This window comes from Pseudochaenichthys georgianus, chromosome 8, assembly GCF_902827115.2.
Source record: "Pseudochaenichthys georgianus chromosome 8, fPseGeo1.2, whole genome shotgun sequence".
NCBI lineage: Eukaryota > Metazoa > Chordata > Actinopteri > Perciformes > Channichthyidae > Pseudochaenichthys > Pseudochaenichthys georgianus.
The window spans coordinates 34045058-34059728 of NC_047510.2; the positions used below are offsets into that span (position 1 = coordinate 34045058).

General features: G+C 40.2%; 1 protein-coding gene across 1 annotated transcript in view; it reads left to right on the top strand.

Annotated features, from left to right (window-relative positions):
• Window positions 1-2003, top strand: part of LOC117450939 (adhesion G protein-coupled receptor F5-like) — a 30607-nt gene extending 28604 nt beyond the window's left edge. The window contains 3 exon segments of the mRNA XM_071203915.1: window positions 1144-1203; window positions 1313-1376; window positions 1461-2003. Coding sequence (XP_071060016.1) covers window positions 1144-1203; window positions 1313-1376; window positions 1461-1531 — 195 coding nt within the window. The 3' untranslated portion in view covers window positions 1532-2003.
• The last annotated feature ends 12668 nt before the right edge of the window (window positions 2004-14671 follow it).

Here is a 14671-nt window from a genome sequence, read left to right on the forward strand (position 1 = left end):
AAAGCCAAACATCAAGAATCATAAGTCCTTAACTTTCCAACGGCAGGAACATTTACAATGTTACAGCAAGCCCAGTGCCAAAGCAAGAGTACACAACACAATAAATAGAAGGCCGGCTAATCAGCTAATCTGGCTATTGACCCCGCCCACCTGGTTTATGTCCTGTACCTCAGGCTGTGTTGACGCCGTTACTTTTTATGGAAAAACAATTATCCAAAGTGAAGAGAACAAGAAAAACAAATCCTGCCAATTTTAACAGAATTACTGGAAGAATGTTTTCGCCCACCATTTCGTAGTGAAGAGCTTTGGATCTTGGAAATACTGGCTGCCTAGTTTTAAGCCCTTGATATACACATGTGTGAAATGAACTTGCTCACTCCATATAACTGGCTGCAATCTAATTACGAGAATGCACTCAAAGTATAGATATATATATAACAAATAAAAAACGTACAGGTAATGCCGTCTCAAGGGCTATGAATGAAGGATTGCACAGGATTAGCGTGCATCAGCTTCACTGGAGCACACACGCCATTTTAGAATCACTAAAACTATCTTCCTGTCACTTAAGAGCTAGAATTCAAAGCTTAAAAATACACCAAATGGTTGGTGAAGCCATAACAGAGGGTCTCTATCTTCCTTGACAATGATGACATGCTGTATTCCAGCCAATCGTGACTTGCAAAAAGTATTCTGATGAGGTGACGCCGTAGATGTTGCCAATGTGAAACATTCATTGATGCTACCCAGAGAACCTCAGAGAACTCAATGTTATTACAGTTGTTGTTCGGCATAGGTGGAGCTTGTTTTTACTGCTTCAAGCTTTGTTTTTCAATCCATTGTTTTAAGGTAAACTGGTAATTGTTACATGTGTATAGAGGATGTTTGTTAAATACTTCTCTCTGTAATGGATTGGTTGGAAAGAGTTCAGATAACAAAGTGTAACCCAGGGCAGTGCTGGAGACAATGTAGCCTACTGTGCGAATATGCTTAGCAGCCCCTCTAAAGCTCACTAGAGTGTTAATGCTAATTATAAAGCAAGTAAGCTTATTTTCTCTAAAATGTTGTTTACAAATGTTAATCTTCCTGAATGCTTTCCAAATCGCACATAAGTTGATGGAGATGAATTTGATTTTCCTGTAGATCCGTTCTATCCTCGCAAGAAAATCACCTACAACAAGCACAGGCTCCAATACAACCAGAGTAAGTCATTTTAAAGTGTATGCAGTTTTTCTTGTTCATAATGTTTCTACCCATTACATACCAAAGATATCACCTATTTATACCATATAACATTTGTTTTCTACTTTAGAGTACAAGTGGTGGCATTTCCTCCACTGGACTGAACTTGTTCCATCGACTGCGTGGAAGAAGATGCAAGTTTTTATTTTAAATTGAGCAGTTCTTTTCATTTACTGAGATATATTTTCCCTACTAACAATTTGTTATTTGTCTTTCAGACGTCTACCATACGTCAGAAGCTGCAAACTCGGCCAGTGCTGGTGCGCCAGAGTCATTCTCCAATATCTAAATCAATGCATGGAACCGTACACTTTATTTCTTCAGGGCTATTTATTCAAAAGATCTGACAATTATTATAGGATTTTCAGCACATAATCAGAAACGATGCAGTTTACTGGGATGATATTGTAAGAGATGGTGCAACAGACATGGTGAGTTTTGAAATCAGAATAGTTTAGGTCCTACAGGCAGCATTAAAAGAAGTTTGCATTGTAAAGGTACTGTTCCGTTATTCAAAGCCCTAGGAAAGCAAGAGTGACACAACATTGTGAATGAAACTTTGAAATTACATTTTATTTTGAAGTGTGAAATGTAGTGGTGCTCTGAATCAATGACGTGCAATGATCAATTATTATCTTAATGTACAGTCGCAGTGAATCATACCTACTAGCTTCTAGGTGTTTCATGATAACATTGATAATACCATGACTATGTTCCTGGGAAAAAGAGCATAATACTTCCTTCAATAAAAGCAAAACCTATTGGTTCTTTGACAGTCAATATTGTGTTATAATGTTTAAGGCGACCTATTATGCGAAATGCACTTTTTGATGTATATTATAAATAAATATTTGTCCCCGGTGTGTAAGGAGACTTACAACGTGTCAGAAAATAAAACCCTCTCTCTTTTCCTTCGTACCCACATCTCTAAATACGGGTGTACCATGGAGCTGATCCAGATTCAACCCGGTATCACGGCAAGACGTGAACATTTGACGATTTACCATGCTGGTAGACGTGAAGATGTCACGATTTCGTCCCTTCAAACGTGACAGTTACACAGTATTGTTAACATGGCCCAACCAGTGGAGATATACCCGGAAATGCCAAGCAAATGCTACCCCGACGGTCGGTTGTTATTGTCAATATTAATATAATAATGATTTATTTTGTAATAGTCACACTCGATTTTGCCGATTTTCTTGTTGCCCCAGCTGGTCGACACCTCTTTTAGCAGAAACAAAGGCTACATTAATGTATTAAATCAATGTTAATCCATGTGTGTGGATGTGGAATTAACGGACGTGACGTTGTGCGATTGTGTTGCCAGGCAACAGCTTTGGTTCATGTTCAAACTCTTCAACTAGAACCGTAGTTATATTTAAAAACATTTTAGAAGGCCTCATGAAATACTTTAATGTAAATTTAAATTTAAATGTGAAGGAATGTGTATATATTAATTGGAGTCTTTGCTCTAGGTGTAGTGTATTCTCTGACAGCAATACGCCGGCCATAATATACCTGTACACGCATAGCAATATGATACTGTAACTAAATACATCCGTAATTAACAATACCGGAAACAGACGTATGCAAGATCCTCAGCTCGGTGATTCGATGGTTTAGCCGCAATGCATGTTGGGAAATGGTGTTCATGCGATGTGAAATCATAAATATATCAGCAATTAAGCAACATCTTCAATATCTCTTCACACAATACGTCTCCTTGCAGTATCAATACTAATTTGGCTGACTTTCATTGGTAGATAGGTTATATTTACACCATAATGGTGCACAGCTGATATAAAAGGACTTGTAGTTTTTAAAGATATTACTGATTTTCTTTTAATATAAGAATGTAAATACTGAGTTGAGAGAATAGCCAGGGGTTTTGGGTGATGGGAGACACATCTATGGATTCAGAATTTCAATAGCTTACTGTTAAATGACGGATATACCTTTCTGTCTGTGACGTTTTACAAATCAGATATTAGAAGTAAAACATGTGAAATAATATAGCAATATTCTGTACAATTATGTGAAAACATGAATAAAACTACACATCTTCAGATGTTATACATACACACGTGTCCTACACTAATAATACAAAGTTATTATAGCTGTGTGTACCTTGTGTGCACCGTCTAGTGGTTTAAACACGTTAAACAAATTAGTTGTGTATATGATATGTCAATAAACCTTAGAAAATCTTGAAATCTTGAAAGGGATCTGCAAAATAGCCATTATATACGGTCTTTAATTAACTATTAGTAGAGAATAACGAGTAATGAAAATACTTTATAGGGATCTGCAGATAAATGTTTAGTCTTCTCAAGCACCAACTATCACATTCTCGCCTCATTGTTGGCATTTGACAATCACCTTCCCTGAATTTTACTCAGGTGTAACTAAAGCCTGATTTAAGGGTTGTTTATATTTCACATCATTAATCAGAATCTGCAAAGTAACTAAAATAAATGTAGTGGAGTAAAAATACCAGATTAACCTCTGAATTGTAGTGGAGTAAAATTGCTGTTTTATTTATTAATGGATATTGAATATGGAATAAAGATTTTGACAAGACCTGGTGTAACAATAATCAAAAAGGACATTAAAAGAGCGCCAGATGTTAATTATCCAAACAAAACAGCACACCTGAAATGTATATTTAAATACTTTATTAAGGGCAGTGAATTAACTTTTTCTGTATGTTTTTCAAATCAGTGTTATAAGTGATAACACTGATTTGCTAGATTGCTATTATTATCCATAAAATATATGTAAAACAAAACCACTTTTGATCTTTTTATTTGAGTGATTTACTAATGACAGTTAATTCTGTTTTTGCTATTGATGGCTTCATTTTTGTAAAAATAATAAAATAATACAATTCAATAACGTGCTTTAACCACTAGGTGTCCTTTTCTATCAGCTGTGCACCGTTATGGTGTGAATACAGCCTATCTACCAATTGGATCAAATATAAAAGTCAGCCGAATTAGTGTTGATACTGCAAGGAGACGTATTGTGTGAAAAGAAATGTAAGATGTTGTTTTATTGCTGATATATTTATGATCCACGTCACGTTTTCAGTTTTAGTGGCAGCTCTTCCTGTTTGTCTAGAAGTCTTCTCATCAGGGCTTTATAAATAGAGAACTACGGCAGATATGTAATATTTAATGCAGCCGAACCGTGTATTACAATGCCGTTATGTGATGACTTTCAAAGAGAAAAGCAAGCACACTCGGAATAAAGTATTATTCTATTTTTATAAAATGTTTTTGGATTTCACATCGCATAAACACCATTTCCCAACGCGCATTGCGGCTAAACCATCAAATCACCGAGCTGAGGACCTTGCCTACGTCTGTTTCCGGTATTTTTTTAATGACGGATGTATTTTGTTATACACACATTCCTTCACATTTAAATGTACATTAAAGTATTTTGTGAGGCCTTCTAAAATGTTTTTAAATATAAATATAAATATACAGGGTAACTTTGAGAGGGTCCGAGTCCGACCCTTGTCAATTAACAACAGGGGTCCCTCAGGGCTCTGTTCTTGGTCCCCTCCTCTTCTTCTTGTACACAAACTCGCTCGGAACAGTCATTAGCCCGCATGATTTTTTATACCACTGCTACGCTGATGACACCCAACTAATTCTGTCCTTTCCCCGCTCAGAGACCCAGGTCGTCGTACGCATCTCTGCTTGTCTAGCTGACATATCTCAGTGGATGTCTGCTCATCACCTCAAGCTCAACCTTGACAAGACTGAACTGCTTTTCCTTCCGGGAAAAGATTGTCTCACTCTTGACCTAACAATCAACATCGGCACCTCTGTTGTTTCCCCGACTCAGACTGCAAGGAATCTGGGTGTGATCCTAGATAACAAACTGTCCTTCACTGCAAACATCGCTGCTACAATCCGCTGCTGCAGATACACACTTTACAACATCAGGAGGATACGTCCCCAGCTGTCCCAGAAAGCAACGCAGGTTCTGGCCCAGGCTCTCGTCATCTCCCGCCTAGACTACTGCAATTCCCTCCTAGCTTGTCTACCTGCATGTGCCATCCGACCTCTGCAGCTCATCTAGAATGCAGCGGCTCGTCTGGTCTTCAACCTTCCAACATTTTCCCACACCACTCCGCTCCTCCGCTCACTTCACTGGCTTCCAGTAATTGCAAGAATCCACTTCAAAACAATGGTACTTGCGTACCATGCTGCGAATGGATCTGGCCCTTCCTACATCCAGGACATGGTTAAACTCTACACTCCAGCACGTGCACTTCGCTCTGCATCAGCCAAACGACTCGCTGCACCCTCGCTGCGAGGGGGACCCAAGTTCCCATCAGCAAAAACACGTGGGTTTGCTATCCTGGCTCCCAAATGGTGAAATGACCTCCCCATTGAAATCAGTACAGCAGATAGCTTGCACACCTTCCGGCGCAGACTGAAAACTCATCTCTTTCGCCTCCACTTTGAGTGATAGAATTACTAACAAAGAACTGCTAACAGAGCATTTATATACTAATAAAGGACTGGCTTATCTAAAGCCAGTTGAGTAGCACTTGAAATGTTTGGCTCTATGTAACCTGATGTACTTATATGATTCTGTTTTCTTCAAGGTTGTATCTTCCTGGTCGAATGTACTTATTGTAAGTCGCTTTGGATAAAAGCATCAGCTAAATGCAATGTAATAACTACGGTTCTAGTTGAAGAGTTTGTAAATTAACATGAACCACAACGTCACGTCCGTTAATTCCACATCCACACACATGGATTAACATTGATTTAATACATTAATGTAGCCTTTGTTTCTGCTAAAAGAGGTGTCGATCAGCTGGGGCAACAAGAAAATTGGTGAAATGGAGTGTGACTATTACAAAATAAATCATTATTATATTAATATTGACAATAAGAACCGACCGTCGGGGTAGTATTTGCTTGGCATTTCCGGGTATATCTCCACGGGTTGGGCCGTGTTAACAATATCGTGTAACTGTCATGTTTGAAGGGACGAAATCGTGACATCTTTACGTCTCCCAGCATGAGAAATCGTCACATATTCACGTCTTGCCATGATACCGGGTTGTACAGATTTCCTGAGAACTTGACGTCATTACTAAATTATGGGCTGGCTTTACATTGAAGTCCTGGCAGCGTTCCCTATCGGAAACGTCTCTCTATCAGAAACAATGTGCGACGTGTTTTGGAAATAATATGGTTTTTGTTTACATTAGCGAGCATCGCTAATACTCAGAGCTAACACTGTACTGGAGAGAGTATGTGGCAGGATATAAAAACTCACCTTGTGGTAAACCCTGCGAGAGAGAAAGCATTTGAGTTCCATACTATTTCAGAAATAATCATTGATGTGGTTTGGAACATGATGGCGTTTAATCACAGCAGAATTTAACCCTTGTGTGGTGTTCATATTTTGGACCTGCTGCCTTGTTGTGCTTCAATTCAACACAATCAAACTATTTTATGTTAAAATACTCAAAAGATGTTTACTTTTGTTAGATCACATTAATGAATGAATGAATTAAAGTGCTACTTGTTTTTTGGCCCGCTGACCACCTGGTCCTGTGGCTCATCTTTTTTTTGTAACAAGCTGATGCTCAATCTCATCCTCTTCTTCAAAGCCACTGTCAGACTCACAATTATCAGAAATGTTATCCTCACATTCTGAAACCTCTTCCTCTACATCATCATCAAATGGTTCTCTCTCTCTTCCAAAATCATTTGCAAGGCCCTCTGAGCAGAGAATCTGTTGGCCATCTTGATCAGTTGTGCAAAGGACCCAAACTGGCGAAGCTTCTTTTATTGTCTTGCCCCAAATTTGCAGCTCGGATAGAGTGTAAATAAAGATTAGTTCCCGCACAACATAATGCGGGAATGTGAGAGCAGACAGGTGTCAGTGCTTGAATTGATCAACAATGTTGCATCCTTGTGCGGGAATGGCAGGGGCAGAAATACAAAAGTCTCACACACACACACACACACACACACACACACACACACACACACACACACACACACACACACACACACACACACACACACACACGGCCCAGAAAGGTGCACAGGACCTACAATTTACTCACTATTGTTGGCCCCGGGTCCAGTGAACCCGAACATCCTGTATGTAATGTAAATGTGTAGGGGGGGTGTACAGTGGGTGGTCATTGAAAATGTGTTCTGATATGTGACCTGCTCTATCGAAATCATGCATTGACCCGAAGACACATTTTGAGTAGACTGTTGGAAAGAGGAGATTTATAGCTTTCCAATGATATCAGGATTGTTTTGTAATCCAAATATTAAGCAAAATATGTCACAATGACTGTCACCGAGTCATCATTTTGAGAAAAATGCCTTCAAAGTTTCCTCTTCTCTGGAATCCATCGATCTGATTGATTATAAGCAGCTAATAAATGACCAATATTTTCGTTTGTATTACTCGTCTGGGTGAAGCTCACGAGTGTGTGTGTGTGTGTATGATGTGTTTGTTTGTGTATTTTTGCATTTGTGTGTATTGTGTTTGTTTTCCGGGGAAAACACTCACGAGAAACACCGGCTGTTGTTATGCCTGCTTTGACGTCAAGTTACTCCGTTCTCCGCTTGTAATTATGCCGTTACAAGCTTCAAAGTTGTATTTATCATCTGAATTTGCAAGCTTAATATTCTGAAATACTTTGTTTATTTGAAATCAGATGAAAACAAACTGTCACGGAACCTGCCGTGTTATCTATGATTACTATATGCCTTACATTCATAATTTCAGCCGGAGGGAGGGGGGGCAGCGCTGCAGAAGAGCAGAGTGTGAGTGAGAGGTGCCGGCCATCTTCCCTTTCCAAGCTTCAAAAATGTATTTATCGTGTGATTTTGGAAATAAAAGTTGCATATTCTGAAAGCCAATACTTTGTTTAGTTATAATCAAACAAAACAAAACCCAGAAACTATTTTACGCAAATCCACGTTTATTTTGAAATGAGCCGTTGCGACTTCCGACTGATTTCGATAGAGTGGGTCGCATATAATTAACCCATGTATGGTGTTCGGGTCTGTGGGGCCCGTTTTAATTATTTAGCTAAAGAAAAATGATATGATAAATAATTTTTCAAACTCACACTCAATGGCCTTGGCTTATTTTCTGTGAAGAACATACAGTATATCAGAACACATTTTCAATGACCACCCACTGTACACCCCCCCTACACATTTATATTACATATAGGCAGTGGCGTTTCTATATGTACAAAAGTGGTGGGGCACAAAAAACTCAGATGTCTATATATAAGCTTCTGCAGAGAGGTTCATGGCTGGTGAGGCACTGGCTCTGACTCTTCAGGTTTACAAATATATTAAATCAAAATATAATATTATTTTCAAAAGCTTTTTTTGTCTGATGCTTCAATTACTTTTAAACAGACAGTTCAACAGAAGGATACCCAAAAAAATGTAATTTTATCATTTAAATATTGAATTGTTCTCTCTTAGTAAGATCCCATGTTCAATAAAATTGCAGTCTTACCTTGACTTGAAGATGAAGTCCATTTGCCTATCCTTCTGGACACAAATCTCTATTACTTTTTTGTAAAAGTCCTCCTTATCTTATTGTAGTTTAAAAAGTCTATCATAAATCTAATCTAATCAATAGATTTTTGATTCGAAAATGATAAAAGTAGGGTAGACATGTGGATATTATCCGGCTGAACAAAACGTACATTTATCTAACAGCTACGTTTCCCACAGATCTTATTTTGAGCTATTTTCTAAAATCCTATGGAGAAATCTCGTTGCTTTTTTGTGGAGGGAAGCCATGCGCAGCTTACTTCCTGGTTTTAGGACGCCTCACTGCAGCTCTCTCTCCTCCTCTTCACACACCACACTTTTCGCGGCACACGTACTTACAGCCAATCAGCTCTGAATTATGTGAGATGACGTATGGTGGGGATGGCAGCACTTTGCCCCTATGGTCATTATTTTTTGCCACACACATTAAATAGGAAAATACTCTGAGCATGCGCAGTGTAGTTTTTGCAGTCACCATTCACTTAGACAGTCAGAGGGAGGGGCAGGATCAGGTTTTGTCCCACATGGCTCTAAACAGCTCAATAGGCACACACTGTAGACACTAATTAGAAGAACACATACTAAAACAGCAATGTACAGACGAATCAGATGATTAGACATGATCTTAAAATATATTTTATATATTTTTTAATTTATTTTTTGCATTTTATTGTAATCATTATTTTAATACTTTCTGCTGACACTAGGTGGGGCTGTGCCCCACCTGCCCCTAATGACCAGTCGCCACTGCATATAGGATGTTTGGGTCTGGACCCAGGGCTAACAAAAGTGTGGAAATTGTAGGTCCTCTGCACCTGTCTGGGCCTTCTGTGTGTGTGTGTTAGTATACTCATGTTTATTACTTTGTGAGGCCAGTTCACCAGGAGAACACCACCGGTGTGGGGCCCAGATGCATTGTGGGGCCCAAAATGATGGGCCCCAAAAATATTAATGCTATAAATCAGCTCTATGCCTCTTGCTTTTTTTTCACTTGGCTCACAAAGTTACTAAGTATGGTTAAGTGTGTGAAAAGTGTGTAACTGTTTTTTACCCCTGGAGGCTGTAGTGGACATTTTTTATTATATCATTCTTATTATATCTCTCGTCACCTCACGCCTAGACTACTGCAACTCCCTCCTGGCTGGTCTACCTGCATGTGCCATCCGACCTCTGCAGCTCATCCAGAATGCAGCGGCTCGTCTGGTCTTCAACCTTCCAACATTTTCCCACACCACGCCGCTCCTCCGCTCCCTCCACTGGCTTCCGGTAACTGCTAGAATCCACTTCAAGACACTGGTACTTGCGTACCATGCTGCGAATGGATCTGGCCCTTCCTACATCCAGGACATGGTTAAACCGTACACCCCAGCACGTGCTCTACGTTCTGCATCAGCCAAACGGCTCGCTGCACCCTCGCTGCGAGGGGGACCCAAGTTCCCATCAGCAAAAACACGTGGGTTTGCTATCCTGGCTCCAAAATGGTGGAATGAGCTCCCCATTGAAATCAGGACCGCAGAAAGCTTACACACCTTCCGGCGCAGACTGAAAACTCATCTCTTTCGACTCCACTTCGAGCGATAGAATGACTAACAAAGAACTGCTAACAGAGCACTTATATACTAATAAAGGACTGGCTTAGCCAGTTGAGCAGCACTTGAAACGATTGGCTCTTTGAAACCTGATGTTCTTATATGATTCTGTTTTCCTCAAGGTTGTGTCTTCCTGGTCGAATGTACTTATTGTATGTCGCTTTGGATAAAAGCGTCAGCTAAATGCAATGTAATGTAATGTAATGTAATGTAATATCCTTCATATGCTTAAACCAAATGCTTCTTATTTCCTGATGTGCTTTCTACTATTATTATTATTATATTCTCTTATGGGTTATTCCCAGGCTCTGCAAGGCCACAGCTGTTTTAGCTGACTGGGAGTCACACAAGAACCGTTATGCTATCTGCTCAAGGCCAGAAGGTGTCTCATAAACAATCTCGCCGTGTGAACACAAGAGTTATAACATTCCCACTCTTTTCTTATATAATCTCTGCTTTTTCATTGTTCTGCTCACTCTCGCGCAGACTATCTTATACTCTGTTCGACTTGTGACATAATTATATTATTGTATCGTGTATTTGAAGCTTCAAATAAATAACCAAAAGACAGCTTTTCTCGATTCACCATTTATTTGTTTTGATCACTTTGACTTGTACTCTCCAGCCGTGTTTGGGTTCTAGATTTCCATAACAAATGGCGTTGTCGGCAGGATCTCTGTATGTTCGATTGGGAACACCTCTGGACGCTGGTGGCTGCTAGCTCCGGGATCTTTGGATCCTCCTCTACCCCGACAGAAACCGTACGGGACGAGGGGACCAGCGCGAGGGGTGGAACCGATTGACTTCACGAGATCCAACGAACTAAAAGGGGCTTTCAATACTGGGTGAGATGTACAAAGTCTAAATTGTTTAAAGTTAAACGTAATTAAACTCGACATGACATTTATGAGAGGGACTGCTCGAAAGTAGGATATTTGGAATATCTGGCATCGACGGATGAAAAATAGTGTTTTGGTAACACGGAGTGTTTTGGTAACACTTTAAAGACTTTGTTATGGGAGCAAAGCAGGGTAGGGGATTTGTACATTCTCCTGAGGGTCCGATTGTAGATGTCATGCGAGCAAAATATGGTGAAGAAAGTCTGTCTAAATTAAATATATGGACGGAAATGTTCGGATTTCCTAAGGGAGGTTCTTTGAGTAAATTAAAAATCAAAAACCTGGGAGATAAATTACAAGAGTATGGAGATGGGATGAAAAAGAAGAGTACAATTAAAGTAAAAGACTTGGAAAAACTGGACACTCATAGAAAGTGTTTAAAATACTGGGAGGATGAAGCAGAGTGCCGTGAAAGAAGGCAATTGGCCACGGCAATAAAAAAGATACAGGCTGAGGATAAGACTGAAAAGGAATAAAAAAAGGTGTTTTGTGTTTCCTCCACAATATAAACCACATGCTTCCCTTTATCCTCTGTTTTCAGGCGTGCGGGACCCTCTCCCTCACCTAAGTTCCCCATTCCCCCCTTCCTCCCCCCGTCTGCTACCTGCTGAGGAGGCTGCTGGAGGGGCTGCTGCTGCTGGACCAGAGGTCAACATACCAGCCGCCGCTGGAGCAGCTGCACAGCAAGACACACAGAGAGGGAGCAGAGACGAAGAGAGACAGAGAAAAGAAAATGAAGAAGAAGAAGAAGCAGGACTGAAAAAGATCCATGACAAGAGAGAGAAAAAGAAAAAAGACGCGAAGAAAGCTGAACTCTACAGAAAAGAACACCTCCAAAAAGGAATAACTACATGCTCCCCTTTCCCCGGCCAGCTCACCATGGTCCAGGCTATTACAACCACCTGGACCCAAAGTGATGGCCAGGGCAGAGGGAACCGAGGAGGTTCCCGAGGCCGGGGAGGAAAAGGCAGAGGACGGGGAAGAGACCGCAATAACCACAATCGCTGTTTTAACTGCGGACAGACGGGTCATCGGATCGCTGAATGCCCACACGAGAAGCAGAAAAATAACTTTTGATCGGATAAATCGGACCACAACAAAGACAATTCTTCAAACTGACAGTCGAGGGAGGGAGTGGAGGAGGAGGGAATTCGGTCCGAGGAGACGGACCCCATGCCAGCAGCTTCTAACCAGGGAAGTGACACACACACACATGCATCATACATGCTATTGAGAAATTAGAAGAATTAGAGAACATGTCTGTGGTTAAAAAGGAAAGGGCAGATTTGCCTGAATGCAAATTTAGTGATATATTTATTCATGTGCTGAGTAACTGTAAAGGAGAAGTTTCTGTACCACTTTTTTTTTTATCATCTGCCTGCCCAACACATTTACTGGGCAGAGATCTGATTCTCCGGTTCGGCTTGGACCTCATTTTTCCACAAATGAGGGTCTTAAAGTCCGACAGCCATCTCCTACGATGGTTCAAAAAAGTGTCATTTGATGATAAATAACTGGTGAATGTGTATCAATGGGCTGCTGACATATCCTGATTCTCAGGAGTTGTTGCGTTTGACTCATCAACGTGTTTTTCCACCTGCTGTGTTCATGGAAACTTCTCATTTGCATTGTAGGCTACTGCTAACGTTGTTGATAATGATGCATTGTAGATACTATGATGAGAGTTTTTTGCAATGTTTGAATGATGAGCTCATGTTTAAAAATGTATTGGAATTCGCTGGGTAGCGCTATCTCTGTTAGACTCACACACACACACACACACACACACACACACACACACACACACACACACACACACACACACACACACACACACACACACACACACACACAAGACACAACCAGCTGTATCAAATCCCAGGGGCGGTCCACACATTTCACTAGCCAGGGGGCCCCACTGATAGATGGAGGGATTTGGGTCCAATCGTTAAAGATTGGGAGTCAGTCACTGATTGGGCACCTACACACACAGAATATGTCATGTACTCTATGTCACGTGACGTGTATCAAATGAAAATGTGCACGAACGTAGCCGTTCTGCGCACATTGCTGTTGGTTGAGGATAAGGTAATTCTCATGTCTCTGAGCTTCCTGCCGCACTTTCAGATGTGCCATACTCACTCTGGGCAGCTCACAGATATGACGTAGGGTTAATGTTCACGTTCCGTCCCGTACCCATTGAAACGTGAAGCTGTTGATGGCATTCGGCCAGTGTTTACCTCTCTGCTTAAACAAGGGGTCATTATTCCGTGTAACGATTCCAGTGTTTCCTGTCAAAAAGATCAGAGACAAACCTCCTGACGAGTGGAGATTTGTCCAGGATTTACGATGTAAATGCAGCTGTGCATGCACGCTCGTCCGGAATCCTTATCTGATTATTTCCCAAGTTCCAGCCTCTGCAACATATTTACTGCCATAGATGTCTCAAATGCATTTTTCAGTGTTCCGGTACACAAAGACAGTACATTTGTGTTCACATTTGAATATAATGGTAAACCTTACACATTCACACGTTTGTGTTAAGGCTGAATGGTAAAAAAGTCCAATATGTACAAAGAACAGTTACATTTTTGGGTCATGTCATTTCAGGACAGGGGAAAGCGTTTTCAGATAAGCGTATTGCTTATCATCTGTCACTAAGCGACAGATGATGTCATTCTTGCGTATGTGTTCATAACACACAGCTGTTGTTATGCTTGCTGTGATGTTACATTAGTCCGTTCTCTGCTTGTAATTATGCCGTTACAAGCTTCAAAGTTGTATTTTATCATCTGAATTTGCCGAAACAAGTTTAATATTCTGAAAGCCAATACTTTGAAGATGTATAAGTGAGGTGTCTTGAGTAGTCAAAATTACCTACAAATCATTGTACACACGTGTACATATTATTCTATTTTTATGCAGCTCTGTGTGATTTTGTAGCTACAATTCAGACTAATACACTACCAGAAGTGGAATAAGTACTCAGATATTGTAGTGAAATTAGAAGTACTCAGATATTGTACTTGAGTAAAGGAATAAGTACTCAGATCTTGTAGTGAAATTATAAGTACTCAGATCTTGTACTTGAGTAAAAGTAGAAGTACCAGAGTGTTACAGTAACAGTCCTGCATTCAAAATTTTCCTCAAGTAAAAGTAGAAAAGTATTATCAGAATATAGTGAAAGTAAAGACAGTAAAAGTAGTCGTTGTGCAGATTGGTCCATTTCAGAATAATATATATGATATGTTTTATAATGATTGATCATGAAAGTGTTCTCAAAGCTGGTGAAGGTGCAGCTAGTCTGAATGACTTTGTAGACTGCAGGGTAGCTGGTGGATTTACTCCAGGTGGAACTAAA